This window comes from Bison bison, unplaced genomic scaffold (genome assembly GCF_000754665.1).
Source record: "Bison bison bison isolate TAMUID 2011002044 unplaced genomic scaffold, Bison_UMD1.0 scf7180017864482, whole genome shotgun sequence".
NCBI lineage: Eukaryota > Metazoa > Chordata > Mammalia > Artiodactyla > Bovidae > Bison > Bison bison.
This window is the reverse complement of record NW_011495042.1, coordinates 4,871,112-4,883,263: the sequence shown is the minus strand read 5'-3', so window position 1 is coordinate 4,883,263 and position 12,152 is coordinate 4,871,112. Positions and strand designations below refer to the sequence as shown.

Here is a 12,152-nt window from a genome sequence, read left to right as displayed (position 1 = left end):
AATCACAAGCCCAGACAGATGACAGCTTGCAGGGCCCAGGGGCTCCTACTGTCTCCAGACAGGACTGATGTCCCAGGACCCCCCTGCTGATCCAGGCCCCTGTGAAGGGCACAGGCCCGCACCCTCCCCGCTCCTGCCATCATCCTGGCATCTGGGTTTCATGCAGACACTGCCCGAGGGACAGCTCAGCCCGGCTGGTGCCAACGTTCACTCCACATGGAAGGCAAAGCACTTTCTTTATTGCTCTAGCGTGGCCCGCCCGCGTGTCTCCCAGGACGCCGCTCTGTCCTCATGGGTGGAGAGGATGAGGTGGTGGTCACACCGGGGCCTGGCCTGGCCGCCCACCGGGCATTGGCCTCAGTCAGTCTTCCTGACGCCTGGAAGGCAAAGCCCACAGGATGGCACAGGATTCTGAAGGCAGCCAGGCCTCCTCCCCACCGTTACCCCAGAGGCGCAAATGCCCCTAACAGCTGACATAAGGCAGTCATGACCCACAACCATTACAGCTAGTTTCTCCTTTAGCATCCGATGGGTTAAAGGAGATGGAAGTCTCTGACCTAGAGACACACAGCCCCTGGCCCGTCAGTTTTGTGATGTAATGGTAGGCACAGAGCTGCTGGTCAAGAAAGCGGATCTCCTCTAATCCTGCCCGGCCACTCTAGCTGTGTGATTCTGGCCTAGTCACTCTACCTCTCTGAGCCTCAGTTTCCTCACTGGTCAAGTGTAGGAGAACTAAAACCCACTCCCAACACAAGTTGCTATTAAGCAAATAAAAATCACAGAGAATATACTGTTTAGAGAGGCTCAAAGTTGTCTGAGCAAATGAGGAATACCCAGGTCCCCTGTACCCTTCCACAGCGGTTCACACCTGAGGACTTTTGCATCCATTCCTCATTTGATTTTCATAACACCTTTGTGCTGTAGGTATTATGACACCCATTTTTCCAGCTGAGGAAACTGAGGCTAAAAGAGGCTCCTCAGAAATAGGAAATTGGAGGAGGGAGGACTTGAACATGGACATGAACTTGGGCAAACTCCGGGAGATGGTGAGGGACAGGGAAGCCTGGCGCGCTGCAGTCCACGGGGTCGTGAAGAGTCGGACACGACTGAGTGACTGAACCACAACAACAGGCCTTGAACCCAGGCCCTCACCTCCGGGCTCTGTCTCTTTCCTATATGCTAAGGCTCATTTGCAGCAGAAGACCCCGGTGGGGAGAGACAAAGTGAACAGAGGGAGAATGTGAACGTTACCTATCAGCCGAAACTTCTGAAAGAAGGGGATGAAGCCGTGCAGGACGCTGTGTATTCGGTACACTGCCAGAAACAGAGAGGAAGGTGATGCAGCCCTGTGCCCGCTTCGAGGGACCCCAGGGGCAGACCTCCCCCTGCCCACTTTGGACAAAGGCCTCACCCATACAAACAGAGCTCTGATGGAATTTCAGGCAGCAGGTTAAGCTTAGATAATAGGCCTGAGTTATTATTATTGAAAGCAACCACGAACAGCAGTAACAATGCCAGGAAACTGGGCGAATTCGGCACCCACTCCATTAACTGCCTTGTTTTCAGGATCTGGCTAATTCTGTTTGTTTGCCACTTTAAACTGTTTCTGTTGTATTTTCATGGAGCTGCCCATTTTTTTCCATGGGGTTGTGCCAATGACCTCTCATTGACCTTGAGAGCAGTCAGGAAGCAAACATGAGCATAAAGAAATCTTTACAAAATATTTAAGTTGTGGCTTTCCGGCCCTTGGCGAGCCTCCGTGGCCGGCCCAGCCACTGCCCCCACACCAGACTCTGCCTGCGGTGGGGCCTTACCCAGGCCGAAGTAGATGCCAACAGTCTCCAGGGAGGCAAAGGTGAGCAGGCCGACCCCAAGGGACATGAACCAGTCTGCAGGGGCAGCAAGGGAGAGAATGATCAGCCTGCAGATCCAGACCCCCTCCCCGTATTCCCACACCTCACCACCCACTCACCTGTGTAATAATGATAACACACCAGCAAGGCCCCAATGGCAAAGCAGAGGAGGATGAAATGGAAAAACTCATCTGTCAAGGCAGAGGTGGGGTTACTGTTTACCTCTTTCTTTCTCTTTTTAATTAACTAAAAGTATTCTTATCTCTGCTCAATGGGAGCTTTATTCGCTGTTCCAGGGTCTTCCCTGGAAGCCCAGTGGTTAAGACTCCGAGCTTCCTCTGCAGGGAGCTTGGGTTTGATCCCTGTTTGGGGAAATAAGAGCCCTTGTGCTGCCAGCGTGGCTGAAAATAAAATAAAACCATGGTCTCCCTTCCTACCATCATCCTTCCCCTTGAGACCCCCACGATTGCAGGCCTATAGCTGAGAAGGTCTTGCCTGTTCTCATAATTCCTTCCCTAGAGTCCAGCCCACCCAGTCCTTGCTCCCCATCATGGCCGTAAGGCCTGGAGGGCAGTTCTCATCCTAGTGACTCCGTGTACAACAGAAAGAGCACACCACCAGGGTCCAAGCCCAAGCTGCGCCTCTCACTAGCTGTGAGACCACTTCCTGACCCTGAGTCTCAGTCTCCATATCTGCAAAATGGGTATCACTGGAACACTCTCTCAAGCTGATTCCAAGCTGAGGAGTTTGTGAACTGCAAGGCCAGTGGCAGAGGTGGGCTGTGATTACTTTTGTTCCAGGCCACCAGCTGACTTCCTCCCCAGAGAAATTGAAATTAGACAGTGGCAGCAGCCCTAGAACCTTAATTTCCTTACCGTCCTTCTTTATATTCAGTCTTCTTAGCTGAGAGGCCTCCACTTCTCCTTGGGAACAAGAGAGAGATGAGTGTTTAATGGAACAACTCGGGGGATCCTCTCTGAGGAGGCCTCACTGAGAAGGGCTCTCCCGGGTTCTAGCTCCTGGGTCAGAGGGCACTCACTTCAGGGTGGTCAGGGCAAAGCTGGAAGGTGGGGCAACTGTCCTTGGACCCCTACTGACGCCCACCTGCTCCACAGGCCTGAGTCTGTTCTGCTCCACGTCCCCTGAGCCCGGAGGCCCCTTTTCTGGGTCATATGACAACCTGGGTAATGATGGCATTGCTGCTGGAAACGACTCCCACTCCCACCTCCCAGGCTGTTTGTAGTCCGTCCCAGGCCTTGGAATCCAGGCCACCCCTGACTACCTGCATATTTACCACTCATGGGGGTAGAGCCTCTCCTTCGGAGTCCTGGAAATTAGAAACTCAACATTAGTGCCCAGGCCAGCTTGGGCCCTTAACAGATGCCACAGGTGACCTCTGAAAATGCCCCTGTCAGATTCTCCAGTGCCCAGGGGATCTATCTATAGACTGTTATCAGTAATCCCTTTGCTCTTGCCTGGACCCCCTTTCTCACCTCCCCTGGCCCCCCTCATACCACAGCCAGCCCCGCCAGCCTACTGAGCCCAGGTCAGAGCCCCTGCCCAGAGTGGACATGGGGTCCCATCTTTTGTAGTCATGCATCTGACAGCAGCTGGCTGTCTTGGGGGAAAGATGATGCCCAGACCTCATCAATACCAGCACCGATGACCCCCCGCCCCTAACAGACACTTACCTGATTCTCCTGAAGGCACCACCTCCCCGGGCACACCTGCACAGAACAGAAATCAGTGATTATATACTTGTATGCTCTGGGTGGTAAGAAGTTACACCTCAGGGAAGGTGGAACTCTCTCACCCAGAGGCTTTCCACTGATCTGCAGGGAGCACTGGAGCAAACTGGAGGGCTTCTTTTCCATCTAAAGGGACAGGTACCATAGGGCAATCCCTGAAAGCTGCCACAGTTACACCTGCCCCATGTTACAGGTCTTCTAATGTCCCACGAGAGGCTAGAAATTCAGGTTTTTAAATAAACTTCTTGACTATAAAAAAATTGGCAATTCACATTCCATCCAATCAAAGATGTCATGGTTTGTGAGAATGACGTCAATTATAACTGTGGGTTGCCAGTGATTTTAAGATGCACCCCGATTTCACAGATGTCCATATGTGAAAAACTATTAGTCACACAATTGAATTGATGAAATATATTAAGAATAACGGGGGTTGCCAGGTGACTCAGTGGTAAAGAATCCACCTGACAATGCAGGAAATGCAGGAGACATGGGTTCCATCCCTGGGTCAGGAAGATTCTGGAGGAGGGCATGGCAACCCACTCCAGTATTCCTCCCTGGAAAATCTCATAGAGAGAGGAGCATGGCGGGCTACAGTCCATGGGGCCACAAAGAGTCAGACACAATTGAGTACGGATGCACCATTAAGAATAATAATAAAGACATGCTGGGATCCAGATAAAACACATCTGTACACACAGGCCACCGGTTTGCAATTTGTGCCTGTTCATTACTCTGACGCAGGTGAGGACACTTAGGCCTGCGCCCCAGCCCCATCAGGCCCAGAGTTTACAGGCCAAGCTGGGTTGTACTCTGGGGGCCCTGGACCCCGACCGCAGTGTCAAGCTGCTGGTCAGGGCTGCCCAGGATGGGTGGAGCCCTGTTCCTGCGCTGGGCTGCAGCCTTCTCTTCATCTGGCCTGGGCGGCCCTCCACCTCATCACCCTCTGGTTCTTGGGGCCTCTCCTATCCCCAGTGACTTCTCTCCTAGCCTGTCATCTTCTTCCCCTCAGGGCAGGCAGCAGCCCCCACTCTGTACACTTCCCTCCTCCAGGTCAGCCTCAGGACACAAACACCTGGAGCGGGCACTCAGCTCCTGGCAACAAACATCCAGGAGGGTGAACTGTCCTCAGGGCTGATGTGCAAACCGGAACCACTGTCTGCAAATGATCAAAGAGGGGCCGGCACCGAGGGGACACAGAGCAACCAAGAACAGCACGAAATGCGACACCCATAGTGTAATTACCAACTACCTCCAATGTCTTGGGGGTAACTCATTACTTGGAGGAATTAATTCACAAATACATGATGATATTTATGTGTTCAACAGTGAATGTGACTTACTTTTTGAAGAGAAAAAAAACATTTAAAATATATGTGTGTGTGTGTGTGTGTGTGTGTGTATGTATATATATAACAGTTTCTCATTTTACATCCAGTGAAAACTTTCTTGCACGACCTGAGCAATTAGAAACATTTTTTTTTCTAAATCGGATAATGCCCTTTCTGTTAAAAAGAAAGAAAATCAGAAAACTCAAAGACAGTATGACAATTAAGTACAATGCCGCCACCCAGTGGCAGCCATTGGTAATAGCTTGATGCAGAACACTGCTGCTGCTAAGTCGCTTCAGTCGTGTCCAACTCTGTGCGACCCCACAGATGGCAGCCGAACAGGCTCCCCCGTCCCTGGGATTCTCCAGGCAAGAACACTGGAGTGGGTTGCCACTTCCTTCTCCAATGCATGAAAGTGAAAAGTGAAAGTGAAGTCGCTCCATCGTGTCTGACTCTTAGTGACCCCATGGAGTGCAGCCCACCAGGCTCCTCCGTCCATGGGATTCTCCAGGCAAGAGTACTGGAGTGGGGTGCCTTTGCCTTCTCCAGACACTAAGACATCTCATTTACATTTCTTGAATGTCTGTGTGTCCTGTTGTATTCCTTGGGTTATTATCAGGAGTTAAGACACCAAGCAGATTATGGAACTGCTGGATTAAACAAAGTTAAAACAGACTTTCTTATCTGGCAGTGTGCATTTGTGAGGCTTTCTGGTAAACAAGTTCATTCCTACAAATTCCTCCATTTCATCACAGTGCTTCCAAGCAAAGTGGCATAATATTTACATCTGCTTGCTGTAAAAGTGATGATGCTTAGAGACAATTACTCTATAATGTAAGTGTTGTAGAGATCAGGTCCTTAATTCTCCCATGCATGCTTAAACAACCCAGTATTCCAAGAGAGAGGGTACTGATCAAGCTCCATCTTGCTGGTTGGAAAGCTGAGATCCAAAAAGGTTAGGTAACTGGTGACAGTCTCCCTGAAAGTCGGGCTATAGATCAGAATATACTCTGGCACAGTCTGACTGTGGTAGAAAACGCCTGTCGCCACCTCCATCTGCTCACGCTGTAACCACTCACCTTGCCCCATCTCATACATCTGCCCACGACTTTCAGCTCATGAAACACCCTCATCACCTTGCTTCCTTCCAACAAGGCCCTAAGCCTTCGTGTCCTTTGCTTTATTCTGTTTCGCCCAAAGCAATCGGACAAACAATTACCTTCATAGAGTTGAAGCTCATCCTTCAAAACGTCAGGCTCCCCATGCTCAGCACCTGGGTGGAGACAAAAACCTGTTAGTTAGCTCCCCCAGTGACAGCACCCCAGAGTGGCTTCCCTCTTCTGGTGTTGGAAGCTTTAAAAAGTAACAGTCCTTGTGTAGAGGGTGAGGTGGGAGGTTTTCAAGAAGCAAAGACAACCTTACAAGAGATTTCCTGCTACTCTGTCTGACACCCCTCACACATCCTGAGCTGACCATGTTCAGCTCAGGAAAGAACTGGGGGCCAGAGAGGACCTGGGCCTTGTGCAAAGTCAGTAATACTAGCCACCATTTATTGAGCACTTACTATATACCAACACTGAACTAGGCAATTTATAGTTGATATTCCATTTGACCCTCTCGGAGATTCTGTGAAGAAGGTATTAGTACCTCTCCCTCCCCAATTTACAGATAAGGAAACTAAGGCTCACAAAAGCTGTTATTCTCTGAAGGTCACACGGCCAGGAACTGGCAATTCTAAAGGTTCAAATCCAGATCTGTTACCAAGGTCTGCTTTCCTGGTCATTTCTATCTCCAGAAATAGGACCCAGAGCTCAGGTGCAGAGTCATGGGAACATTTATTAAACACCTTGTGTGTGTCAGAATCTGTAGTAGGCATTAATCCAGTCTCTTTCCCCCAAGTTCTTTTCTTCCCACGATCAATTTAGGCTAACATTTATTAAAGTTGTTTGTTTTTTTTAAAAAAAAACACAAAATTATATTTTTCTTATAAAAATAAAAGAATCTTATCATAAAACATGTATGGTAAAAGTCAGTTCACAAAAAAGAAAAGAAAAATCATTCATAATATAACCATCCAGAGATAACCGTTGTTAACATTTTGATATTTTGCTTTCCAGTCTTGTTTATAATCACATATGGGTCATTTTTTTTACAAAATATATGACAAAATGTGGTCAACTAGAGAAGGGAATGGCAAACTGCTTCAGTATTCGTGCCTTGAGAACCTCATGAACAGTATGAAAAGGCAAAAAGATAGGACACTGAAAGATAAAATCCCCAGGTCAGGAGATGCCGAATATGCTACTGGAGAAGAGTGGAGAAATAACTCCAGAAATAATGAAGAGATGGAGCCAAAGCAAAAACAACGCCCAGTTATGGATGCGACTGGTGATGGAAGTAAAGTCCGATGCTATTAGAAACAATATTGCACTGGAAGCTGGAATGTTAGGTCCATAAATCAAGGTAAATTGGAAGTGGTCAAACAGGAGATGGCAAGAGTGAACATTGACACCTTAGGAATCAGTGACCTAAAATGGACTGGAATGGGCGAATTTAATTCAGATGACCATTATATCTACTACTGTGGGCAGGAATCCCTTAGAAGAAATGGAGTAGCCATCATGGTCAACAAAAGAGTCCAAAATGCACTACTCCAGTGCAATCTCAAAAATGACAGAATGATCTCTGTTCATTTCTAAGGCAAACCATTGAATATTACAGTAATCCAAGTCTATGCCCCAACCACTAATGCTGAAGAAGCTGAACAGTTCTATGAAGACTTACAAGACCTTCTAGAATAACACTAAGAAAGATGTCCTTTTCATCATAGGGGACTGGAATGCAAAAGTAGGAAGTCAAGAGATACGTGGAGTAACAGGCAAGTTTGGCCTTGGAGTACAAAATGAAGCAGGGCAAAGGCTAATGGGCAAAGCAGGGCAAAGAACCAGTGCGTTCTCTTGGTCAAGAGAACGCACTGGTCATAGCAAATACCCTCTTCTAATAACATACAACACAAGAGATGACTCTACACATGGACATCATCAGATGGTCAATACCAAAATCAGATTGATTATATTCTTTGTAGCCAAAGATGGAGAAGCTCTATACAGTCAGCAAAAATAGCAAAAACCCGGAGCTGACTATGGCTCAGATCATGAACTCCTTATTGCCAAATTCAGACTTAAATAGAAGAAAGTAGGGAAAACCACTAGGCCATTCAGGTATTACCTAAATCAAATCTCCTACAGTTATACAGTGGAAGTGACAGATGGATTCAAGGGATTAGAGCTGATAGACAGAGTGCCTGAAGAACTATGGATGGAGGTTTGTGACACTGTAAAGAAGACAGTGCTCAAGACCATCCCCAAGAAAAAGAAATGCAAAAAAGCAAAATGGTTGTCCGAGGAGGCCTTACAAATAGCTGAGAAAAGAAGAGAAGCTAAAGGCAAAGGAGAAAAGGAAAGCTATACCCATCTGAATGCAGAGTTCCAAAGAATAGCAAGGAGAGATAAGAAAGCCTTCCTCAGTGATCAATGCAAAGAAATAGAGGAAAACAACAGAATGAAGACTAGAGATCTCTTCAAGAAAATTAGAGATACCAGGGGAACATTTCATGCAAAGATGGGCTCAATAAAGGACAGAAATGGTAGGGACCTAACAGAAGCAGAAGATATTAAGAAGAGGTGGCAAAACTACACAGAAGAACTATATAAAAAAGATCTTAATGACCCAGATAATCACGATGGTGTGATCACTCACCTAGGGCTAGATATCCTGGAGTCTGAAGTCAAGTGGGCCTTACGAAGCATCACTACAAAGCTAGTGGAGGTAACGGAATTCTAGCTGAGCTATTTCAAGTTCTAAAAGTTGATGCTGTTAAAGTGCTGCACTCAATATGCCAACAAGTTTGGAAAGTTTCCAGCCGTGGCCACAGTTTCCAGCCGTGGCCACAGGACAGGAAAAGGTCAGTTTTCATTCCATTCTCAAAGAAAGGCAATGCCAAAGAATGTCCAAACTACCACACAATTGCACTCATCTCACATGCTAGCAAAGTAATGCTCAAAATTCTCCAAGCAAGGCTTCAATAGTACATGAACTAAGAACTTCCAGATGTTCAAGCTGAATTTAGAAAAGGCAGAGGAACTAGAGATCAAATTGCCAACATCTGTTGGATCATAGAAAAAGCAAGAGCGTTCCAGAAAAACATCTATTTATGCTTTATTGACTATGTCAAGGCCTTTGACTGTGTGGATCACAACCAACTGTGGAAAATTCTTAGAGATGGGAATGCCAGACCATCTTACCTGCCTCCTGAGAAATTTGTATGAAGGTCAAGAAGCAACAGCTAGAACCGCACATGGAACAACAGACTGGTTCCAAATCGGGAAAGGAGTACGTCAAGGCTGTATATTGTCACCCTGCTTATTTAACTTACATGCAGAGTACATCACGCAAAATGCGGGGTTGGATGAAGCACAAGCTGGAATCAAGACTGCTGGGAGAAATATCAATAACCTCAGATATGCAGATGACACCACCCTAATGGCAGAAAGCAAAGAGGAATTGAAGAGTCTCTTAATGAAAGTGAAAGAGGAGAGTGAAAAAGCTGGCTTAAAACTCAACTTTCAAAACACTAAGATCATGGCATCTGGTCTCATCACTTCATGGCAAATAGATGGGGAAATAATGGAAACAGTGACAGGCTTTATTTTTCTGGGCTCTAAAATCACTGTAGATGGTGACTGTAGCCATGAAATTAAAAGACGCTTGCACCTTGGAAGAAAAGCTATGACCAACCTAGACAACATATTAGAAAAGCACAGACATGACTTTGCCAACAAAAGTCCATCTAGTCAACGCCACGGTTCTTCCAGTGGTCATGTACAGATGTGAGAGCTGGACCATAAAGAAGGCTGAGTGCCAAATAATTGATGCTTTTGAACTGCGGTGTTGGAGAAGACTCTTGAGAGTCCCTTGGACTGCAAGGAGATCCAACCAGTCTATCCTAAAGGAGATCAGTCCTGAGTGTTCATTGGAAGGACTGATATTGAAGCTGAAACTCCAACACTTTGGCCACCTAATGCAAAGAACTGACTTATTTGAAAAGACCCTGAGGCTGGGAAAGATTGGAAGCAGGAGGAAAAGGGGACGACAGAGGATGAGATGGTTGGATGGCATCACCGACTCAATGGACATGAGTTTGTGTAAACTCCGGGAGTTGGTGATAGACAGGGAGGCCTGGCGTGCTGCAGTCCATGGGGTCACAAAGAGCGACTGAGCCACTGAACTGAACTGATATGAGATCAAACCAACTCTATGATTTAAATTTCTCTTTTTCGCTTTAGAGATGGATGAAGACCAGAGCTCTGCTGTGCTGTTGGACATTAGGTTGTTTCTATGATTGCCCTACTATAAACAATGCTGCAAGGAACATCTTCACACAGACACGCTCAGTTCCACTGAGTGGACAAAGGAGAAGTGGCGAGGCCTACCGCCTACCGGGTGAGCCGCCCCTGCGGGGGAGTCCAGCCCCCTGGCTGTGCCGACGTTCTCTGGTTACTCGGGGGTGCTGGTCCTCATCACTGTTCTCTGCAAGAACAAACACACGCTGTAGGACAACCTCAGCCTGGACTGAGCTGGAAATACCTCATTCTGGTGTTGGTTCTTGGAATTTAGTTTCTGTGAGCAGTGTGGTCGGGGGGAAAGAAGTCTGCTTTGAGGGCTGGGGAACAGGAACTGTCACAAACTTTCTGTGTGACCTTAAACAAATCACTTACTATTTCTATTGCGACTTTCATGACACAAGGCCCACGAGGTACTGTTATGAGGTGCTTTTTCTCGCGCTTGGTCTCCCACCTGGAACGCCCTTCCACTTGCTCCCTTATCCTGAAGTTAGGCTGGTGTAACACCCCCTGCAGAGGGGCTTTTCTAGTTGTCCCAGCACACAGTCTTGCCCACCCTCCCCAGCAGGTGGGATCTTAGTTCCTCAACCAGGGATTGAACCTGTGCTCCCCGCATTCCTGCATTGGAAGCACTGAGTCTTAAGCACTGGACTACCAGGGAAGTCCCTCCTCTGGGGTTTCTATAGTGTCAGCTGTCTGTGCTTGACACTGTGGGCATGAGGGTCCATGGTGCTATTCATCCCTCCAACCACCTTGAGTTCTTGAAGGACAAGGCCTGGGCACCACTGTCCTAAGGTTGCCCAGCCTGGTGCAGGAACTTGATCAAGCCTTGAAGAACGACCGAATCATCTGAACTCTTGGATCAGTCCACATTCCAGGGATTCAGGCCTAGGAGTTTCTGGCTTCGGGTTCAGAGGACTCCCTTTCCCTTGGGATGATTAACAGAGCCCCAGCAGTCCTAATGTCCCTCACTGTGCTTGGCGCAGGGCTTCCCTTGTAGCTCAGTTGGTAAAGAGTCTGCCTGCAATGCAGGAGACCTAGGTTCGATTCCTGGGTTGGGAAGATCCCCTGGAGAAGGAAATGGCAACCCACTCCAGTATTTTTGCCTGGAGAATCCCATGGACAGAGGAGCCCGGCAGGTTACATACAGTCTATGGGGTTGCAAGAGTCGGGCACGACTATGAACTACGCGCACACACAGTGTTTGGGAAACTCCTGGTCTATCGTGGATACAATTTTAAATTCCAGGAAAGCAAGTTAACTGTGCTTACAAATCAGTGCATATGTGATCTCAACTAGGAACAGGAAGCACATCAAGATAACAGTGGGGGACCTCCCTGGCGGTCCAGTGACTAAGACTCTGCACTGCCATTCAGGGAGCCTGGGTTTGATCCCTGGTCAAGGAACTAGATCCCACCTGCCACCATAACTAAGACCTGGTGCAGCTAAATAAATATAAACAAATATTTTTAACAAGATAACAACAATAGTATTTATCTCAGGAGATAAGATTTTGAGAGGCTTCTATTTTCTTCTTTTCTGTATTTTATAAACATTAATCAATGCCCCCAAAAGGCTTTTTCATCACATTTTACAAAATATCAAAGAATACAGAAAATAAGAAAACAAAAATTACTCCAAATTCTATCCAACAGGGATGACCTCCGTTAATATGCAAACAAAAATTATTTTAGCTTTCTCCATGATATATTCAAAATATATAATCTTTAAAATTTGTTCAAGGACTGCTTTTTCTTTTCCATTATGATTTATTACAGGATGTTGAATATAGTTCCCTATGGATAATTTTAAATAAAA

General features: G+C 47.0%; 1 protein-coding gene across 1 annotated transcript in view; it reads right to left on the bottom strand.

The window, feature by feature from the left end:
- Nucleotides 1–217: 217 nt before the first annotated feature.
- The window catches only part of TMEM40 (transmembrane protein 40), a 14,096-nt gene continuing 2,161 nt past the window's right edge, over nucleotides 218–12,152 (bottom strand). Inside the window, exons 2-10 of the mRNA XM_010862455.1 lie at nucleotides 10,432–10,521; nucleotides 6,152–6,205; nucleotides 3,545–3,580; nucleotides 3,136–3,180; nucleotides 2,729–2,776; nucleotides 1,973–2,044; nucleotides 1,815–1,889; nucleotides 1,252–1,314; nucleotides 218–377 (exon numbers count right to left, since the gene is read on the bottom strand). Coding sequence (XP_010860757.1) covers nucleotides 358–377; nucleotides 1,252–1,314; nucleotides 1,815–1,889; nucleotides 1,973–2,044; nucleotides 2,729–2,776; nucleotides 3,136–3,180; nucleotides 3,545–3,580; nucleotides 6,152–6,205; nucleotides 10,432–10,521 — 503 coding nt within the window. The 3' untranslated portion in view covers nucleotides 218–357. The remainder of the gene's footprint in view (nucleotides 378–1,251; nucleotides 1,315–1,814; nucleotides 1,890–1,972; nucleotides 2,045–2,728; nucleotides 2,777–3,135; nucleotides 3,181–3,544; nucleotides 3,581–6,151; nucleotides 6,206–10,431; nucleotides 10,522–12,152) is intronic.